This window comes from Maylandia zebra, linkage group LG18 (genome assembly GCF_041146795.1).
Source record: "Maylandia zebra isolate NMK-2024a linkage group LG18, Mzebra_GT3a, whole genome shotgun sequence".
In the NCBI taxonomy this organism is placed as follows: Eukaryota; Metazoa; Chordata; class Actinopteri; order Cichliformes; family Cichlidae; genus Maylandia; species Maylandia zebra.
This window is the reverse complement of record NC_135184.1, coordinates 12,545,947-12,568,705: the sequence shown is the minus strand read 5'-3', so window position 1 is coordinate 12,568,705 and position 22,759 is coordinate 12,545,947. Positions and strand designations below refer to the sequence as shown.

Genomic DNA, 22,759 nt, shown 5'->3' with positions numbered 1-22,759 from the left:
TGTAAACCCTCCTTCCTCCTCTAAGCATTGTGGGAATGTGCTGCTTCAGTAATACCTGATCTTCATACAGCAACTACCTCTTCTCTCAATCCTTAAATTAATACAGACAGCTGGCATCTGCTGCAGTTCACCTTCCCAGTAAGAAACTCTGGTAGCCATTTTTAGTGAAAAACAACTGCTGTGAATAGTTACATGCTTTTATTTTGGCAAAAACAAGCACTTGTCCTTTGTGTAGGTTCAATCAGGTGTTGCAGGTAGGAGCTCAGCTAGCATAAATGAGACAGCATTTCTTTAATTTATTTTGCTTGCTAAAGCAACTGTCTTGAGGGTGTGTGTCTGTGGGTTTTTGGTAAGCTAATACTAACAAGTTATACTACACTCAGTGTCTAGAAGGTATTTTGGACAGAGGACAAGGAGATTTGGTGGTAGAACAAGGAAATTCAGTAAAGTTTTCAAAGGAAGAGCTCAGCAAAGACAAAATGAGATGAAGGGAGTAGACAGGGGTGGTGGCAAAGGAAAAGGCATATAATGAGTTTCATGTGAGCCTGGACACTAAGGAAGGAGAAAAGGCAGAGATCGAGCTGAAAGGATGTGCAGCTGGTTAGGATGATTGGATGGAGATGGAAGTGTACTAAGGAGTGAAGAGAGTGTGCTGAGAAGATGGAAGGAGCACTTCGAGAAGCTGATGAATGATAAAAATGAGAGAGGAGGAGAGAAGGAAGAAAGTTAGTGATGTGCAAAGAATTAGTATAGAGGAAGCAAGCGCTACAGTGGTTATGGACAGACTGACAGATGAGGTCAGACAGGAGTCTCCTAGGAATTACCTATGATGTTTGCAGATGAGTGATCTGTGGTGAGAGTAGGGAGCAGGTGGACGAGAGCCTGGAAAGGTGGAGATATTCTCTGGAGAGAAGAATGAAAGACAGTAGAAGCAAGACACAATACATATGTGAAGGAGACAGGAGTAACAGTGAAGCTGCAAGGAGGAGAAATAGTGAAGGCAGATAAGTTTAAATTTGGGGTTGACCATCCAAAGCAACAAACCGTGTACAAGAGAGTGCAGGCTGGGTGGAGATGGTGGAGATAACAACAAAAGTAAAACTAAGGTTTATGAGATGATAGTGAGACCTGCTATGATTTATGGTTTGGAGACGATGGCACTGACAGAGAACCAGGATGCCAAACTGGAGTTGGTAAAATTGGAGATTTTCATTGGGAGTCACCACGATAGTCAGGATTAATAATGAGTACATAAGAGAGGCAGCTCAGGTTGAGCGGTTTGGAGACAAAAAGGTATGTAGAGGTACATGACAGAGGAGGGATAGTGAATTTATTAGACAAAGGATGTTGTAGATGGAGCTCCCAGGAAGAAGGAAAAGAGGAAGACCACGGAGAAGATGGGTCTAGTGATGGAGAACATTCAGAGGGTTGGTGTAACAGAGGAGGATGCTAGGGACAAGATGAGGTGGAGGTAGATAATCTGCTGTGTGTATAGGGAGCAGCTGGAAGAAGAAGAAGATTGTACCACACTCAGAGGCAACTGTGGTATTGTAGCTGGATTTAGTATTATGTATTATGTTTTGTGGAAGTGTTTACATCAGGGTGTGGTGTTGGCAGGTTAACCTGCATCTGAAGACCTGTATATTATTTCCCTTTATGATAAAGGACTTGATCATGTGACCAATCTCTAACAGAAGTGTTAATCCATGATGGACTGAGCATTTCTTCTCCACTTGTTCCATATGTCCCTACTACATATTACTAACTTTTGTCTACTCTGTCTCACATTGATTGATTGTAGGTATTCTTGTTCTAATACTGCAGGATCTGTAATTAAAATATAAAGGTCCTTGAGGTGGCTATCATCATCAGTTGGTACTATTAATAAAATTGAGTTGCAATGGGTTGGGGTTTGTTGTTGTTGTTGTTGTTGTTGTTGTTGTTTTCAAGCAAACTACAGGATAAAAAATATCTGTCCTGTGCTGTCAGGCTATTGGTGAGGGCTGGGTATGAATGTGCCCAAGTTAATTTACTGTATGTCTCTCCCCTACTCTTCCCCCAAGCTTTTCTGACTTCTTTTGAGTGTATCAAATAAAGGCTAAAAAGCCCAAAAGAAAGGAAAAACATTCAGTCATTTTATAGTGGAAGAAAAAAATGTGCCTTTTAGTCAGACTTTTGAGTGTCAAGACTTTAATTCGATGTTGACAATTGGGCCTTGAAGTATTAAGGAAAATCAAAATTAAAGGCTTGTTTTGCAAAATATCATCACTATACTTTTAAGAACCTGCCTTTGGTATAAACACTGACAGCTTGGGTCTTGAAAGAAAATAATTAAGCTAAACCTTAAAAGTTAACCTGCACAGAGATGTAGTCAACGGGTTCATACTTCAGTTTATAGTGTATTTAGTGACCGCTGTTGGTCCAAAAGAATAGAAAGAAACAATACAAGAGAAGTCCCCTGGATGCTCAAATTGAGTTCCTGGATCCAGAAGCATATCTGTATCAGGATCAGTTTGTAATATTTTCTTGCTGTCTCTCATTTTTCCCAGTGTATTTTTAACATTGGTCTGTTTTATGTTGATAAAGTTCTTCCAAAACTTTTGAATCCACACCAACTCCACAAGTTAATCACTATGCTGGGCCAAGCCCTGTGTTAGTAAACTTTTCATACAAATCCACCAATTCATGATAATAATAATAATAATTTTTTAGATGATCAGATGTGAGGCCACTGTGTTAACCTCTGCGCCACTGTGTCGTCCCAATGATGATAACATAGCAGCGGCAGAAAGTTGAGGTTTTGAACATCCTTGAACTGCACTGAGCAAGTGAAATCAGAGTTCTAAGAATTCCCCAACACATTGCTCTGCTGCTCCTATCATCTTGTATCCCAGAAGATTTGGTCCAGAGTTTAGTTTCATCTTTTCTTCTTGGTTTTTATTTTATTTTCAGTTCAGGTTACCTAAACTTAGTTTCCAGAGTGAATCTTTTAGTTAATTTTTTTTTAATAGTTTTAGTCCAAACATATATTTTAGCTTAACTGGTGATTCTGAATTGGACATAGAGACAGACATCATTCACATCTATTTGTCAACACTTTCATGGGCCATCAACCTATCCAGGGTGGACCCTGCCTCTCTCTCTGTGGGACCTGAGATGGACTCCCAAATGGTTAAATAAAAATGGATGATTGGATGGGAAAATCCTAACTCTAATGATTTTTATAATCAGCTAGTATATTATTAGAAGGTGTTAAAGTTTCTCAGAGTTATACTTTTTAGTACCAAATTTCCTATTTCTTATTCTGTCACAATCCAGTGAAGCATAATGAGGAAAACTCTAAAATAACAAATTTTGAATGTCTGTGTAAATTCTCAGTCATCCAGGTTATGTAGCCTAAGGAGCTTAGAAAGATAGTGACTGGTTTCTTCTTCTACCTAAGTTTCTAGAAGACGTTTCACTTCTTACCTGGGCAGCTTCTTCAGCGGCTTCTTTAGTTCTAAAAGAAAAAAAAAAGAGAATCCCAACTATTTAATCTCTAGTGAGAGTTGTCCTTTGAAGAGGGTTGTTGACCCACATGTGCCTCACCACAACCAAGGTGTGAAATGTCTTCAAGAAAGTCCACACACCTTCTTTCTAAGCTCTTTGGACTACAATGACCTGGATGACTGAGAACTTACACAGAAATATTGCCTCGTACTTTGGGAGGAAAAAACTGCAACTGTTGCTTTAATATGAAAGGGAATCAAGAAAACCAACGGACTATAGAAACTACCTCCACTTTAACCTAAGATGCAGACAAAGCCGACTTGTTCCCAAGAGTTTGTGCCTTGGATCCACAGTCGGGACATAGAGCTGAGCTGATTTTATGGAGAGCAACAAGACTTAGCTGCATCATCTAAAGGATAAAGGTCACACTTTTAAGGATGCTGATGTTCACACTTTGGACAGAGAAGACAGATGGTTTGAAAGAGAAGCGAAAGGGGCCATCTGTGTCCACTGAATGAAAAATCTTTGAACAGACTTTGCAACACCAACTGTCTGCCACCTATAATGCAGTTTTGAGATCCCTCACCTGAAACTTCTGTTGATAATGACCGACGCCTTTTTTCACACCGTGGCTCATGTGGTGAGCCAGATGATCAATAGTGACAACTCTTAAGGGACAACTCCCACCAGGGATTAAATACTTGGGACTCTCCACATTTTGGTTTTAAAACTGAAGAAGCTTCATGGATGAGAGGTGAAACGTTTTCAAGAAACTTAAAGAAGTCCAGTTGCTTTCTTTCTAAGCTCCTTAAACTAACTTTGAATGATTTCCATCAGTTTCAGAATGCTAAGGTATCATAAGAGAAAAATCAGTTTGGGTTTTGTCCAGCAGCACTACCTCAGGAAATTATCATAGTAGCTTCAGAGGGATTTGAGTGTATAAGCAAGCAAGACTTAAATGTGACTCTCTTCATTTCCATTTAGAAGCTGTTTTAAGGGATATATTCTGAGTGAGTGAGACACCACAGAGTTACAGATTGTTTCACTAGTGCATGTAACCTCAGCTTAGCTGTTAAACTTTTAAAACAGTACACACTGAAAGCTAATTTAGTCACATCATGCACTGCATCTGAAATGTTTGTATATGTAATGCTGTGGAGAATCCTGTGACATATATACAGTGATATGCACTAGGGGGCGCCATTTCACTATCAACTGTGTGGAAGTTCAGCTTAATTGATCCTATCCTGCAGGCCCAGATATAACAAAACAAACAACAATATCCAGTAAACAACAAAACACAATTCAGTCTCAAGTACAGTTTTACATTATTTAGCAGATCGATCCATCCATTCATCCAACTCAGGGTCACAGCATAAGCTGTGAGAGGCAGGGTGCACTCTGGACAGGTTGCCAATATGCCACAGGCCTAACAGAATCACCATACAACCTAATTCGATGTCTGAGGACTGTGTGAGAGGAAGCTGAAGTACCTGGAGAGAACCCACGCAGACATGGAGTAGAAGTGCCAGGTCAGCTACACAGCACTAACTCATGTACACTTGATGCAAAATTTTACCTTCCAGCTATGAATCTTGGTATCAAAATGTAGGTAGAAAGAAGTCACAGACCATAGACTGGTGCCTTTTTTACTACTGTAAAAATGATATATTCCATAATAGTGACACTTGGAAAAAGTGTAAAGTGGATTTGGTTAGTTTTTACTTAAGCGTTAACTGTTCCCCCATCAACATTTTTTAGTATTTGATAAACTCACTTGTAGCCCTAATGAAGTATGTTTCGACATATTAATATATAACATTAAAGACATAGTTTGGCAGCCATTCTCCCAAGGAAAGAGAAGTAGGCTATACAGGGAGAGATTATCCTCAAAAATTTCTGATCCATACCTAATCATTTTGTTCTAGAAACAGGCCTGAAATATCATAAACCGCTCAGTTCAGAAAAGAAACAAGGATTACCCTGGTGGGTGTACAATGGGGAAAGAGTCCTGAAAACTCCATCTGGCTAACTACAGTAATTACTTAGTACCAGCAAAAATGCTGTACAAAATAATTCTAACTGCAGATTTTCATATTTTGAGGGAAAAACTGTTGAATTGCTTCAGTAACCACACAAACAATTTGATTTTGATGATGTAAGGTGGCAACTTTTTTCAGATTTGGTTGATCTTACATGTAATGAGAATTCACAGCTCTCTACTGTCATTTGCTTTGAATTAGAGATGGCATGATACCACTTTTTTATGTCCGATACGATATCATAAATTTGGATATCGGCCGATACCGATATGAATCTGATATAGTGTTTTTTAATTAAAACTGTTTTTGTAATATCTTGCTGCATTTTGTATAAGTTCAAATTCAAGTTAAAAACAAACAAACAAACACTAAAGCTATTCTGTTATACCTGTATGCAAAAAAATACAATGTACCCAAAATATTTCATAGTGATATCATAAGCAACCTAATTAATAGGGTTGCAAGCTCCCAGCAAAAAAAAGAAATTGGGAACCACCCTCCACCTCATGATGCTTAATCGATGTAATCAACTTTAATTTGATTCAGTGTGAAAGAAAATGCACAGAAATCCATTATTTTTCAAGAATAATTAAATAGATTCAACATCTTTCTTCAACAGAAGTGCAGACTGCACAGATGGTATCTTCCCAAAGGAAAAAGTGTATATTAAGGTATATTAGACTTAACAGTTACTATATACAGTAATGGACTTCTATACATTTTACATCAGATTAAAACTTTGGGTGTAAGATTCAGATAATTATTAAAAACTAGACATTTTAAATGAGAATAAGAAAGAAAAGTATTTCTTTGTGCCCCCTTCTCCCTGTTAATGCCCTATCGCCCCCCCCCGGCTAAACTTTGCTAGATCCGCCCCTGCACAGTTACCAGCTGTCAGCTAAGTAGAAAAAGATCGTGGTGTACAAAGTAATATTAAATAAATTCTAACAACAGCTTATCAAGCTTAAACGTGCTGCTGTTGTTCAGCCGCTGGTTTCCTCTTTCTGGCGCGAAGTGGCCGATAAACAAACATGAGAGACATACACTCGCGACAGAAAAGCTGATCAGCTGATCATTGATCAGTTTCACGATTGAAGTGGCAGCAGGAGAGAGAAGAGGCTGTTCAGGTTGTTGAGCTTAATGCTGAAATGCTTTACAAACATTCAGAGATGAACTTACACACTTGCTTTACTTCTCTCTGGGATAACTTTCTCGGAGATGAAATGCCACTTTGGTAGCGAAGCTCCAAATGCTGAACCAGACAACAGATCTCGCACGCCACAGCCGCTCTATCACGTGATGCATACTGCTCCAACACGCTACGGTTATGAGCCGAGTTACGCCATGTCGCAAGTTTTGTGAGGTGCTTTTTTGATATTTAATGGATCGGATTACATTTTTTATTTCTCTCCGATATCCGATCCAGTAATTTAGGCCAGTATCGGACAGATACTTAATATCGGATCGGTCCATCTCTACTTTGAATGGGGTGAAGTCGTATGCTGCTGAATTGTAGATTTGTTTCTTCACTCCTGGTAAAAGAGCCGGATTCAGCCAATCAAATCCCGTTAGAAATATATCAGTAGAGCGTGAGGTAGCCGGCTGTGGAGTTCAGCATCAAAGTGAAGGAGAGTTTAATCATCACCATGTTGTTTAGTAACAGACAGATAGCCAACTCCTAACCAAAGCTTGGCTAGGTTGCTTTGTAAGTGACAGGTGTTTGTTGCTATGGCAAAGACACCCAGAAACATCACGGCATCAAGTGTTGAAGTAACGCAGAGCCGCCACTTTGTATGTAAACTAACTTCTGTGTATGTATATGATATTTTTTAGGTAAACAAAATGCTTCAGATGTGTTGTACTCACTGGGGAAAAACACAAACATCAAATTTACACATAACCATTTTGTGAACACAAACATGCTGGAAAAATAAGACAAGCAGTGGCAGAGCCTACTCACAAATGCATCTCGCTGCATTATTTACAGCACTATTTTATTTGATCTTGATATGACGGGCAAACATCTTAAGCCGAAGACGCCACACACTCCTTCCCCCGGGCATCACATAGATCACATAGTAAAAAGACCAAGTGCTGTTGGTTGATCATGAGTCCAAAAAAGCTAATTAGTATGATTTTCTGGATTAGAAAAAATAAAGGTAATAGACTAACATGTAAAAACATTTTCTATGACCGGAAATACCTCAAAATTGACATCAACTATGTACAAAAACATCAATATAACATTTATATATATATATATATTTTTTTATCTTCTATACCCACTAAAATATACCAACGAAGCAGCTATTGGTCAATCTGAGGAACTCGTTCGGCAACGTGTTTTTGAAAACAGTTTAAATATCCTTCAGCTATAAGTGTGAAAACTCCAAAACAAAAATAAGTAGGGAAAAAGGAGAAAACAAAAAAGAAAGACCATTATATAAATTAAAAAACAGAACCCGACAAACGTCCTGTGTGTATCCCGTGTGCCTTTTTTGGAATACTGCAGAGTGTGAGGAGGTAGGCTGCTTCAGCCAGCTTCTCCAGTGAATAAGAGTTTGTTCGAGGATGGGCCGCTTCTGACCATCCAGCAGGGAGCTCCCGAAGCTTTCCTTTTCAGTTCGTCTTCGTGTGCGTGCAAAGATTCAGACGCAGCTCCATGATGTGTGATGTAGGCCACAGACAAAATAGAAGGGCACTTTTTTTTCTCTTTTCCCCAAAAACTCAGGATGAACTCTTGTGATGAAATAAGGGAGAGGAGACGGAGTCTAGAATTAGGGGTGGGGGGTCAGTGGGGTTAGCAGCCTTCTTGTTTGTCAAGAGTTTGTTTCACAGTTGAATCGAATATCCACCCAGACTAGCACAAACTTGGCAATATATATATATTTATATACAGTATATAACCTACAATCATGAACAAGAGAGACACAGGAGATTCATCCTTAAATACAAAAAGTGTCTTCTGGCGTCCGAGCTTGGACTTGCTGTAGTGTGTGTTTGTGGCATCTGAAGAGAAAAATAAGGTCCTGAGATATGCACTGAGGGGCTGCTGAGGAGAGTGTTTGAGTGTGAGCTATATAAAACAACAAAAACAACAAAAATATATTTAAATCTATAGCATCAATGAGTTTGTGTGGGATGTGTACAGTATGTTAGGAGGGGCTGGACCGTGGTAGGGCCAGTATTCGTCCGTTGGTCTTTCCCCCGTTCATGTGTGTGAACGGGATGTGATGCTCCTCGTAACTGCCCCTCAGGCCCATGGAGGAGGCCTCGTCCCTGTCCAAACACTGCTCCCTCTGCGAGTACGACGAGGGGTCCAGTGGTATGCTCTCCATGTTTTCCATGTCCAGGTCGAAATCCTCGCTCTCTGGCGGCTTGTTCTCCTCGCTGTAGAAGAAGGAGACCTCCTGGAAGGTTGGATGCAGGTCCTCCCGCAGCATCTCGATGATCTCCTGGAAGGTGGGACGCATCTTGGGGTTGTACTGCCAGCACATCTGCATCAGGTTGTGTCTGCAGGATGAGACGGGGAGATTAGGAGCTGAACTGTCTACATCTTTATTTTTATAATGTACTTATGGTTGTTCTGTTAAGAATATTTCAGTCAAATCAACTTCACCTGATCAGGCTTCATAGATACGATATTATCCTTTTAATAAACAACATTAAAAACAAAACCAACTCCCTGATTTATATTATTCCCTTCCCCTCACCTCTGTTGTCCATGTGCACTGATTATTTTGAGTCACTGTCCTGCTGCAGCAAATGCTCAGACATCAACAGCTAAAAATATGGCCACCCTGAGAGCACACTTTAAGCAACACCTGCTAAAAACTGCTCTGCCCAGCTGTTTTAGGAAACTAAAAAGTAAACTGTACATCTGTTAGCAGCTTCTTTTTTTTTTCTTTAAAAAAATATTTACATATTTGCTCTCACAGCTGAGTTCAGATTTAGCACCCTGCACATTCCATTTTATAATGTATTTTAGCACATCGTTAATAGTTATTTATGAACATCATGAAATCCTATGCTTCACTTCCAATCTCAGTGATCTAAATTGAATAAAGTTCAACTTTTGACTGTGGACTTGTGAAATAACTGCTTAAAAGTGTTTTGACACAGTTTGTAGTTTAAGCAGGAGAAGTTGTTTTTCTCAGTGCGTAGCCACCAAATCCCCGTGATCATACTCACAGTCTGTCAGCGCAGTTGTCCGGCCGGTCCAGGAAGCCTCCTTCCATGACAAACTTGAGGACCTGTTCGTTGGACATGCCCTGGTACGGCTGCTCAGCCAGCGTGCTTACCTCCCACAGCACCACCCCAAATGACCTGGTAAACAAGCGAAGAAGAGGGAACGACATGAGGAGAATGAAAACGCAGCAATTAGACCCTAGAATAAATCTGCCTGCAAACATGATTGATGCTGTTAACAGATAGACAGAGTGCAGACAGGTGCAGGTGATACTGATAAACAATGCTGTCTGCTCCCATGTCGCCTAAATATCTGTCATATATTTAAAACTTCCACATGGATGGTTTCAAAAGTGAGAAGTAAAGGATGAAGGAGGAGAAGGAGTCTAAAATTCACACGTGTCACTAACCAGCAGTCTGAATGTGCAGTGAAGACGCCGTCCTTCAAAGACTCAGGTGCCATCCACCTGACGGGCAGCAGACCCTTCCCTCCTTTCCTGTAGTAGTCGGTCTCATAGATGTCTCTGGTCATACCAAAGTCTGGAAGGAAAACATAAATCAGACTCCAAATTACAGCCAAACCTGCACCAATTATCAGAAAGATCTGGTGGTTGTTATTTTACATTCACTATCTGCTGTGATATCAGCTTGTGTAACCTTGTGAAGTTCCCTTTTGTATTCAGGATATATCTAATTTATCTTAATTATAAGGGTGCCATTACCATTGCTTCTGCTCACACCTGTTCAGTCAATACATGGCACCTAAAGCTGTGGATTTGAATACTGTCTTAGTAATGTCTGATGACTGAATATAAACACCCATCAGTGTGACAGTGCATTGTTGGCTTTTCATGCTTCCACTATGAGGCACCAAAATCTAAGCAGTTTTTTGTGCCCATTTACTTTATGAATTCTTACCTCCTATTTTGACTGTAAGATCGTGAGCTACCATGCAGTTTCTGGCTGCCAAGTCTCTGTGAACAAACTTCTTGGCGTTGAGGTAAGCCATGCCATCCGCAATCTCAGCAGCCATCTGGATCATCTCCTTCAGAGTGGGTGGTGGACGGCCAGGGTTATTCTGAGGAACATGAGACAGACTTTGAAATTCTGATCTACCAACAAAAGGTTTGGCACAGTTAGGGCTGCTCAATTAATTGAATTTTAATCACGATTACGATCTGGGCTTTCAACGATCATTAAAGTGACTGAGTAGATTATTAGCCCCTCCCTTGTGCTTTACTCTCACGCTGCTCCATGTGGCAAATCGAGTGCACCTCTCTGCATTTCGAACACGTGTCACAACAATTAAGAGCAGCGGTCTCCAACCTTTTTTGCGCCACGGTCCGGTTTATGCCCGACAATATTTTCATGGACCCGCCTTTAAGGTGTCGCGGATAAATACAACAAAGTAAAACTAGTACCGGTACTGAAAAAAAGAAAATTTATTCATAACACACGTGAAAAGACCAAGGAAAACCGAGTAAACGATAAAAACGATAACAAAATAACTGCAAAGTTCACTAAACATAGATGTTTACATTTTTCATTTATTTTTTATATTGCAGACATTTGCACTGTTATCAGTATTTGCACACTATTTTATATTATTTTTTAACAATCTTTAAAGTCATTATTCAATACATTGTTATTGTTAAATAAATATCGTAAAATAATCGAGATCTCAATTTCAGTGAAAATAATCATGATTATCATTTTTGCCATAATCGAGCAGCCCTAGGCACAGTCATTATATTATTACACCTTAGGTAAATTATTGACAAGATAACACATCGTACACGGTTACACAACATAACACCCCGACACAGGCTCGACTTTCAGTTTGAACACTCAGAACTTATCAGAAAAATAATGAGGTTTGTGCAGATGTCAACAAACATAGCATGTCAGTTCAGAAACACTTTTGCAGTTTTCTTAGTTTTGAATTCAATTTAGTTTAATCAATTTAGTTCCAGTTTAATTTCCAGAGTGAGTTTTACTCATTGCAAATTACATTTTTAATCTTAAAGATGTTCAATTTCAGTTTAAGTAGTAGTTTTTCATGATATCAGACTGAAGATCAACCAAGCAAAATATTGTACAAACACTTGACTCATTATCTAGCCATACAGCAGATTTCAGATTTCCACTGTTTGTTGTGTTAACTACACTGTTTCTCAAAACTATGCCTGAAAAATGTAGCCAACTGAACAGTTTCTGATTAAAAAAAAACCCCAAACACACTTTTATGTCCCAAATCCTCATCCAGCACACGTCTCAGCTAAAAAGGCAAAAGTGCGCACACTGAACACACATACATTTTTTGTTACCATACTGTATTGTTAACTCTGTGATTGATCAATGATGTTCTTTTCACAAGTTAAAAAAAATGCAAAAACAGAGAACGGACACAGTTTAACATCTTCAAGTTAAAAACTGAAAGAAAATAAACAAAGATGGATCAATGAGATGTGTTTTAATCTTATGAAAATTAGAAAAATAAAAAGTAAATTTCTGGACTTGTTCTCTTTCTGAGGTCTGGTCAGGTCACCGTAGTAAAACAAGAAAATCAATATTAAGTCATTTTAGTTTTTAGATTAGAGAATTATTATAACCTTGCTCCCAACACACCAGCCACCCGTTTCAAGGCAGCTGCCATGTTTTCAGTTGGCTTTACTGCTAAAACCTTCTGTCAGCATCCTGCAGCTCAGCCCTGCTTCTGCTCTAACAAAAACGCCATCTGCATGTTTACTTAAAAAGGCGCCGCATCGCTTTGTACACAGAAGCCCCCTCAACATGTATTAAAAGAAAATGCAGATTTTGATATTGAAGGCTTCAGTGTTAATGCCACATAAACTGATCCATATTTGTGCACACAGTCTCTGATGTAACACACTATTATTCTGTAGATGTGATTTAGTCCAAAACAATCTGACTGGAAACAAAATAGCAGATGTTTCACCAGGAAAAATACCCTATGACTCCAACTTTGTTAACAGCTGCTTACTTTAAACACTGATGGATTTAAAGTGTTGTTTATCTGCACTTTTGCAGTAAACTGAATGTATCTTTAAAGCACCTCTCTAGATAAGACCTCACTAAGAACCAAAGTAGAGCCTAATGTGTCAGTAAGAGCAGCAATAGCTCCTCGACTGAGCAGAATTAGCCCAGTTAAAACATGACGCTTTAAAAGCTTTTATGCTGCTCAGTGTAAAAATAATTTCCGCATCCAGTTAGATTGTTTTGCATAAAGTCGAGAAAATGCAACCTAAGCCTAGTTTGCCTATTATACTCACAAAATGCAGAAGTGAAAAGAAGAAAAGAAACCAGAAGTACAGTCTGAACTAAAAGAAGAATAAACATAATTCAAACTAATGTTTTACCTCAGCGTCGGGTCGCAGAGAGCGCAGGAAGCTCTTCAGGTCTCCGTGGGTCATCAGCTCCATAACCACCAGGGTGGGCTGCCCCTTAGACACCACACCCAGCAGACGCACCTGGCAGATAGAAACATGGGGATTTTCATCTTAATGTAGTTTAGTTTTTTCAAAAACGGGAATTAGAAGTCAGCAGGTGAAGCAGGTGCTTGCCTTTCACACAGCTCTGATTTTAGTACATTTAGTACTTTCTGTTCTAAATACTCAAAAATAACAGCTAACACACACACACACACACACAGCTACGGCCCACTGCTTCCAACCCCACCTTAAACTTTTACACATCGCCAGTAACCAAAACCATCAATGTCCTCTGCTCATGAACAACATGAGAAAAACATGTTGCTTCTCTTTACCACGTGGTGGCAGCTGAAGGCTTTCATGACGGAGGCCTCGTTCAGGAACTCGATTCTCTCCCGCAGGCTGGCCGACTCGTTCACCGTCTTCACCGCTACTCGTGTTTCACCCTCGCCTTTGACAATGTCCTTGGCAATGCCCTCATAGACCATGCCAAAGGAGCCTTGACCCAGTTCCCGCAAAATGGTGATCTTCTCCCTGGGCACCTCCCACTCATCTTCCTCATACACTGCAAAAAGAAAAAGGGAAAGAAAAAAACATTTAAATGCATAGGAAAACAGGCATGCCCATCATTACTAATAATAAAATAAAATAAACTATGTGAATAACATTATGAAATTAAATCCAAATTTCATTAGTTGTACTGCTGAAACCCCAAAAATAATGTTTATCAACTAATGCAATAGTAGATCTTATTGGATTAAATCTTTGCAAGTGAGAGTAGAAAATGCAGCAGCAATTAAATTCATGCTAACAAAACTAATTTAATGAGATCCTGCAGAGATGTCGTGGTGCAACAGTTAGTTTAATAGTTGATCCACCAGGAACAATTTCACCAGCCAATCACAAACCAGGGGATCCAATCGCTGATAACGCTGATGTGTAATTGCTACTAAGTTGTCAAAATCCCTTAAATTAGCTAAAATCATTAACTATTCTGTTGTTGACAGGAGACCCAAACCCTGTTTACCATCAGTGCTGAGATACTCGGGATTTGAAGAGGCATAGATGGGCCCGCTGGGTCCTTGGGTTTGACTAAAAGGAGAAAAAAATAAAACAAGCTTAATAAGAACACTGGTAACACGTCGAATAATAAGAGAATGACTAATGAGCCGGATGTGAAAGATATTTACCTTTTCTTGAACATGACGAAGCCTACCAAAGCCACAAACAGCACCAGGACAAAGCAGATGACGGGCCCGATGACGATCTTGACGACATGCAGAGGATCGCCTGTTCAACAAGTCCGCCCGGAAAGTGAGTCAAATTTCAGGTGAAAAACAAAAACAAGCTGCACACAATAAACCTGCTAAGCTGGGATCAATATGCTGCTCTGTGATCCTAATCTGCTTCAAGTACAAGCTTTTGATTTGGTTTAAGAAGACTGAGTCATGCCAGGTGTCTGTCTGCGTGTTTTCAAGTTAAAATTCTGCATTTATTTGTATTTACACTCATTTCTGAGCTGTACTCAGAGGGGTTTTTTCAGCAGCAGGTCAAAATAAGAACATCAAACTGTATAAAATTTAATATAAGCACCTTGGTTTCTTAGGTAGGACCACAGGAGGTGCTTTATTAAACACGGTTTTGAAAGCTTTTATAATTTTGTGTGCACAGCAGGCCAATTAGATTATTTTTGTGTGTCTAAAATAGACAACTGATTTAGCAGGATTTGGTCAGATCAGGCAAGACTAGAGCAAAGTCACCATGCTGAAACTTATATTTACTTATATTTGTAAATTAATATCCAAACACTCCATAAAGCTAAGTTCAAAATCTTTGTTTTAATTTTGCTGGCACATTAGAGTGCCAAGGTTTATAGAAGAGAGATTACTTTTTTTCTTATTAGTGCATAAATCAAAATATACTGATAGCCAAGAAGAAAACATACATTTTCATCATGTTTTACAAAGAACGTGATATAGATCAGACTGTAATAAATGGACAAACCCGTCTACACATGCCTTCAGAAAACAGAAGGTGTCCGTAGACAAACCATGTCTGAACTCATTCTGTCTACTTACTTGGATCCTCGACGTAGAAGTACGTGGGCTCGGTCCATGATCCGTTCCCAGCCAGTGAGGTGGCCCGGATTCTCACCGTGTAATTCCCAGGATGCATCACTTTCAGTCTGCAGCCGCGACTCGCTTTGTACATGTTCCTCGACACGCAGTAGTGCAGCTCCTGCGGAGGAACAACGCGGCCGTTCAGGTTTGGAAAGTTTAAAACTTAATTTAGACTCATTTTGTTTCATATCTGTGCGTTAAAAACAAGTTTGTTACTCTTTTGGTTTGTTTTGCACTACAAATAAAATCACCAGCATCAACAAGATGTTCTGACTAACTGATCTCTATAGCAACTAAAACATGGTGCATCGTTAAAATTACTCCTCCATTAAGGTTATCTCCCAAATGACATTAGTGAGACCAACAGACCAAATAATAAGCGTTGCTTTTAGCCGTCTGTGCTGCGTGGTGAGCTTTAAGCTGAACAATTTGTTTCTTCTATATTGTTTTCCATTGAAAGCCAAAGTCATTATGTTTAATGAGAAAGAGGAATATAAAAATTGCTTGGTGTAAGAACCATTTGCATTGGCATGAACTTGCAATGAACTCTGCCATCCAAGATTCTAACTATTACATATACTAAGGCAGTAAAGCCATGACAAATGTGCATGCAGATGTGGAAGCCTGTGGACATGTTCACCTCAGAGTCACCCAGCTTCTTGTAGTTGATCTCATACAGGATGATCATCCCATTCGGGGCTTGCGGTTCCATCCAGGTGATGTGTACTGTTTTCTCTGTCACCTCGCATTTGATGAGACCCAAGATGTCATCGGCTTTGTCTGTGGCGAACAAAACGACATGAGTCATATTTGTGTGAAGAGTTGGGCGTGTTTGGAGTAAATAAAAGATGAGCTGCTCATATTAAAAACTGTTTCCTGTGAGCCAAAAGCTCAGGGGTCAAAGGAGCATGCAAAGAAAAGCGCCTGGACTTCTTTAAGTTGCTTGAAGACGTTTCACCTCTCATCCGTCTTCAAGCAACTTAAAGAAGTCCAGGCGCTTTTCTTTGCAAGCTCCTTTGACTACGATGACCTGGATGACTGAGAACCTTCACAGACAAAAGCTCAGGGGTTCATTCTGTGCTAAACACTCTGTTATACACAGGTTTTTACTACTTTTGGCTCTGTATGATGTCCCAGAGAGGGGAAATCCCAAATATGGTCATTTCTTTTCAAACTTTCTATTTGCAACAAGGAGCGAGTCAGAAGAAGGTTAGCTAAAAGAGATCCGGGTTTATTACACAGACCTACATAACCAAGTTCCTTGGTAACGTTAGCAATGCCTCTTTACCTTCAGGCATTGTGCGTGCGCTGACATACGCCGCCATGCTGCAGCGCGCCGGGTCGGTTGGGTGGTTACAGGCATGGACCTCGATCTGGTAGCTGGTGAAGTGGCGCAGGCCGGAGATAATGGTGGACTCCTTGGCATGGACGGTGACCACGGTCTTGGTGCTTTCAAAGGCTTCCTCATCCTCGGGGATGCTCGTACCCGCGCGAGGGCTTGGTGCGGTGGTTAGGAAGGAAAACGTTCGGTTGGCGATGCCATTCAGATCACGCCGGTCTCTCGAGCGTCTAGATGACAGAGGTCAAATTTAAAGTTATTCAAACACAGAAACCACATTACTTGTTATGTGCATCCAACCCTTTAAAAATGATTTAAAAAGTCAGGCCAATAAAACAAACAAACAAACAAACATAGGACATTTTTAGTGACTGTTATTGTTCCTGTGCAGGTTTGTTGTCAGGAGTCTTACTTGATCTCAAAGACTTCATTGTGTAGGTAATTCTCAAAGGTTTTGCGGTACTCTGAGTCCTCTTTTTCCTTCTTGAGCTCCTTTTCGGTTTTGGGGCAGGCGCAACATCGTGTCCCCTGGCCCTGCTCCTCTGTCTGGTTCCACTTCTGCTCCTCGTCACTGTCCACCTGAGTGGGCAGTCGTGATGGCACCTTCATCCCTAGTGACACGTAGTCAGGAGAGAATAAAAATGCATTTCAGCCAGGCAGTTTGGGATGACAGGTGCGATAAACACGGATACACAACACAGTCTTATGCACAACCCCTCGCACCCCCCATGCCCCGGTGGCATGTCTGTCACTGTCAGCCCCAGGTCCTCATTCTCTCTGCTGGAGGTAAATTATGAGTGACACGACCTCCCTGCAGACTCCCATCTCTGTATGAGCGAGCGTTATGGGAGTTTAAAAAAGGAGCGATTGCGTTGACACAGACGGGCAGTGATGGAAAGGCACACATGCAGGCTGGGCTACGACCAAAATAAATCAACTAAGATATGAAGTCTTCCTGAATTGGAGTTAAAGTGGATGAAGAATATGGCTGTTTTAGTACCACGTTTCATTTAGTTTCAGTTATGCACTGCAGCCCTAACAAAAGACACAACTTTACTCAATTTCATGTCCTTGTTTAGTGACTTTTAGAAAAAACAGGCCAGTGTTTTGGTTTGGGTAACTCATTTCCTTTGGGAACATCATTTAAAATATATTTTAAACAGTGTGTTTTCTTTTTGATTATTCAGTTTGTCTTTCATCCACTGGTCTCCTCCATCCTTTGCCTTCACCACAGGAGGTCCAAAGGTGCCGATGGAGGAAACAGTGGCTTCCTGAGATAATGAACCCGTGGAGAGGGAATGTGTCCCAAGTCATCAGCTAACAAACAGCTCTGGTGCATAGAGCCTGCACTGGACTGAGGGAGAGACCCCAAGTGTCAGACAAAAATGAAAGGGTAGTACAACAACCATTAATGATGTTTGTGCAGGTTCACCTACGGAAACTTGTTAAGACTCCCTCACACGGCTGTAAAGACAAAAGCTGGATTTTCAATACCAGAACAGCAATGACGTAGTAGCTCATCTGGGGCAGAGTGCATTCAAATTCAGAGGTTATTGGACATATTTAACCTGAACTTTGAACCTATCGTGGAGACCTATTATTATGTGCAAGTCTGATCAAATTCTTACCAAAACTGTAGGGGAATTAGTGATTCTAGTGAAATGTGGATATACGTTTCACCATGACCCAAGGTCACTGGTCCTTTGGCTAATGAGACAAAACAAAAGCATTATTCTGAAAATAGATTCAGCAAATCTATTAGTTATTTGTTTTCAGGTGCTGAAAGTGAAGCCATTGTGTTCTCACTGGTCGGGCTACTTGCACAGGAGTTATCTGTAGAGACCAGCACAATAAAACAAAGAGGAACCTGCCAGTTAAGATGGTGACAAGATAGATATCTGTTTTCAAATTAACTGAAAAGCAAAACAACAACTATAGATAAAATTCAGTTAATTGCCCTGCCATAATAAATACACTTTAGGTTAAATAAAACTATCACAGCACTTTCCTTTCTTCAAGGTAACAAAAGCCATCAAGAAGAATTACATCACAAAATATTTACTGTGTCATACGAGTAGACTGCAGCAGCCTGTAGTAGTCAAGAGCCTTAAACTGAGACGAGCTCCCGAGCTAATGAAAAGCATTCAGCGTGTCGGACACAGAAGCAGACGCACAAACACAAAATGACCACAAACAATGTGGCTAACCCTTCTGGCAGTAGTCAAACTTGTAAAGCTCGCTGGCCTCGGGCTGACGCTGGCAAAAGACCAGGTAGTGAGTGATGTTGCCGTTGGGGTCATTGGGAGGTTTCCACTTGAGGATGATCTGGGAGGAGGAGTTGGAGGAAGAAATGGGGTCCAGCGGTACCGACGGTTCTGGGGGGAAAATCACAGAAGTAGCCGATTAAAATGAAGCAACACGTATATTAAGCACACCGAGTAATAAATCGCCTTATTTATCCCAAGAGTGCAGTTCAGAAATACACAGAAGACTTAATAAATACTTAAATTATGACTTTACATTAAAAGAACAATACTGATATTGTTACTCATTGTTAGTGATGTGTTCAATTAGTCATTCATGATCTCCCTAGATAGTCAGACTCCCAAATTTGGGAAATCTTTGTTTTTTGCCCAGAGTGTTTTATCAACACATGGATGGCTGTTTGCGGGATGTGAATACTATGACCTGTTACCAGAATTGCTGCCAAAAAAAATTACTTTTCTATATTTACTTTCTTCCTGTATTTGTGAATTCTCTGAAATTTGCCAGGAGGAAATTAGTCTTTCCACTATTTTACCATCACATAGATGCATAATAGAATGAATAAATAAGACAGACAACATACACCATGTTCTTCCATATATTGGTGCATAAATTAAAGAGCTGGATCCAGGCCGTGTCACCACCTAGCACTGCTATCTGCAGGACCATAACTCAGCTAAGTTTAAGCTCCTGAGAACCTGCATACTTATGGGGACATTACATTTGGCTTTTCTGCACCCTGTACACTCTGCTCAACACAGGCCTGTTGCATCCCAAACAGCAGCTGCCGTTTCAGCAGATTAAAACAGTTTCGAAGTTATTGAAGATTGTGGTTATCTGCTGCAAAGGACCGTCTGGTTAATGTCTAAACTCAGTTTTGACTATTTTCACTGTAATTTTCTACTGATTATTCATTTTTCCCCCTCACTCACATTTAATGAACTAGGAACATCTCGCTTCAATGTACACATATTAAAAGCACCAGGAATCTGAATTTACATAAAATAGACTCTCTACGAGTCTATTTTATGACTCTCTCTATGAGTCTATATTGAGACTCTCTACTCTCTTTGAGATGAAAACTTGCACTGTTCCACAGATCGGGCTGCGGTTTGATCATCTGCATTTGTTGTTATTGCAGGACGAGGAGTCCTCTTTCTATCCAATTTGCATTTCATACTGAAACACGCTTACTGGCACAGTTTGGCTCTGTGACCAGCAGCTGCCTGCTCAGGGTATTCCCCGTCAGTTTTGTTATTTGTTATTACAGTTTGATGCTTGTAACGTGCAACTCTCACAGAGCCCAGCGTTTCAGGTTACGGGGAATGAAGATCGAACTTTTCATGGGTGCTTTCGGCAGTAGCTTTAACTTTTTCATTCAGCTGCAATTTGATGACAGTTTTACTGAAACAACTAGCTATTGCTTTGCTTCTAGTTTACTGTAATTACCCCGGTGATTATTTTGTGGTGTCACATGCACTGATGTTGACACTGAGTTAACTGCTGGGGGTGTGTGTGTAATTTATACAAGTGTGTGTTGTTGGTGAGGTTTAGTAAATATGTGGGGGGGGAAAATCTGACAGCTTTGCAAGTTTGTTTTTCTTTAACATCTGGTTTCATGATCTGGAATCTGTATCAGTTGTGGTCAGCTGATAACAAAAAGCCCTGCAGATCAGAAAAAATAGGTTGCTAGCTTGTGGGTTGATCAGTGACTGGCATCGCCCTGTATTTGATCGCTGACACATGGCCTTCTTTCTGAGTGTGACGTAGATTTTTCGAGTAGGAGGAAGAACAAGAGACACTTCAGATCTCAAAAGTGTTCTGGCCTGAGATGGAGTATCGTTATGACGCTGCCGAGCTTCCAGTGTTTGATCAGGAGAGTGTACGTGAGAAAAGTGGGGCGCCAGACAGAACCCTTGGGAGCTGCAGAGACCTGAGCTCTGTTGTCACACTGTGATTATGTTGTCCTTGTTTCTTGCCACACACTGGTCAGACCACATTGTCTGACAAAGATTCACCAGCAACAGCTTATTTGTAATGACAGCTTTGCCCTGTTGGTTAGATTTGACACAGGCCAGGAACCCGGAGCGCCTGCCAGACGGGTGAAAAAAACAAAACAAAAAAAACCCAAAACCCTGCTTGACATGGCTGTCTGTGTGAGTGATGCGCCTCTGCTGGAAGCCTATTTCATGTGAGCGAGAGATGTCATGTTTCATGCGGTTCATCTGGAAGGAAACGTATATTGTCTAAAAGGAAGCTAGCTAGACAGGCCATCACCATGGTGCACACAGCGAGATCTGTGGGTGGCAAGGTACAATTAAGCAGTGGGGAAGAGCACGGTGATGGCTGCTTGAGTGACTGATACGGACACCTTGCACGCGGTAAGGCCCTGCAGGTCTGTGGCACTGTAAGCAAATCATGCCGTCTGTCTTGCTCCTCCTTGTTCTTGTGCCAAGGACATTTTGGCAACAGCAACACACACAACACTGACTCCACCAGTCAATGATAGTAACACCGCGGGATGAGCCTAAAAATAGCTGAATTCTAGTACAGGACAAGATATTGACCTTTTCCACTGTGAGAATTTCACAGCCGATGACCTGCTTTTGAAGAAGCTGATACATCTTTAGCTCTAGGTTTGCAGTGGTTTCCATGTTTAGATTACACAGAGCAATTTTTATGCCTGGTTTGGTAGGACAGTCCTTAGATTCAGGTCCAGAACAGGCTTGACAATGCAACATCATTGATGTCTGAGTAGTGCTGTGGTTGGTAATAATACCCTGACAAGTTGCTTCTGTTATAATGTTAAGGTAGAGTCACAAAACATTTTTGGTATTAAAAAAACAAACTAGTGGAAAACAGTCGCAGGTAGTAAAGTTCCTGCATGAGGACAAAGTCTCCTAAATCAACTCCACAGTCTTCAATCAAAATATACTTCACAATTCAACTACATCAAGGCAATACTCAGGTGGAAGAAGCTGCGATCCACTCATCACACTTACTTGTGGCATTGGTGCGGACGTAGATGATCTCGCTCTTGGCTCCGTGGACCTGGTTCTCGTCAGAGGCCGAGAGCTGGGTTTTCACCATAATGGCGTATTGTGTCCACGGCTTTAGGGGGAAGATTAGATGACCCGGTTCGATCTGTTCTTTTTCTCCGTCTGTGGCTCGGCGCGGAGGGTCCACGTCGGCAATCACCCAGCTGTTGGAGCCGCAAGCGTCCTGCCCATCAAACTCCGTTACGTTCTGAAACGGTCTGTTGTAAGAAAAATAATTTATCGATTTATTTCAACAGCCTACAGAGGAAAATCTGCTCATATAAGATTACTGATGTTAGAGTGACGCTCACAGCGCTTCTGGTTAGAAAGGAGGGTATTCCAGGATGTTATCTTAAGATTTTATCGGTCTATAGGGATCACTTTTAATTATAGGAAACTTTTGAGGGGCCAGTAAACACTGGTGAGCATGTATCAGATGTGTGAGTACAGACAAACAATAACGTTCTTTAAAACTGATCTGGTCGCTTTAAAACATACTTTTCAGAAGTTACTGTATCTCTGCTGTCCTCTGCAGAGTATCTGAGCAGCTTAGAACAATATTGGTTTGGCAAAGAGCCGAGTCAGATTCTGAGTCTGATTGTGAGAGTGGCTGACTGATGACTCGAGATGAACTCACGCTTCTTTGTACAGCACCATGAAGCCCAGCAGGTCTCTGAAGTCTTTCGGCCAGAAAGGTTGCCACTTGATCATTATCTTATCGCTCATGGTTCGAATCTGGGTAAAATTGAGCACGTGGTTCTCACCTGAGAGCACATAAGACAGAAATAGTGAAGGTTAAAGATAATGAGTAATTATGCAGGTTTTT

The 22,759-nt window shown here is 40.7% G+C and overlaps 1 protein-coding gene across 2 annotated transcripts in view; it reads right to left on the bottom strand.

The window, feature by feature from the left end:
* Positions 1-7,494: 7,494 nt before the first annotated feature.
* Positions 7,495-22,759, bottom strand: part of insra (insulin receptor a) — a 54,448-nt gene continuing 39,183 nt past the window's right edge. For both annotated transcript variants that reach the window (XM_004555339.5, XM_076876846.1), the window contains exons 7-21: positions 22,571-22,697; positions 21,898-22,151; positions 18,838-19,005; positions 17,043-17,241; positions 16,580-16,860; positions 15,932-16,071; positions 15,250-15,409; positions 14,362-14,461; positions 14,199-14,263; positions 13,507-13,736; positions 13,100-13,210; positions 10,638-10,797; positions 10,130-10,259; positions 9,723-9,857; positions 7,495-9,044 (exon numbers count right to left, since the gene is read on the bottom strand). In XM_004555339.5, coding sequence (XP_004555396.1) covers positions 8,687-9,044; positions 9,723-9,857; positions 10,130-10,259; positions 10,638-10,797; positions 13,100-13,210; positions 13,507-13,736; positions 14,199-14,263; positions 14,362-14,461; positions 15,250-15,409; positions 15,932-16,071; positions 16,580-16,860; positions 17,043-17,241; positions 18,838-19,005; positions 21,898-22,151; positions 22,571-22,697 — 2,618 coding nt within the window. In that variant the 3' untranslated portion in view covers positions 7,495-8,686. The remainder of the gene's footprint in view (positions 9,045-9,722; positions 9,858-10,129; positions 10,260-10,637; positions 10,798-13,099; positions 13,211-13,506; positions 13,737-14,198; positions 14,264-14,361; positions 14,462-15,249; positions 15,410-15,931; positions 16,072-16,579; positions 16,861-17,042; positions 17,242-18,837; positions 19,006-21,897; positions 22,152-22,570; positions 22,698-22,759) is intronic.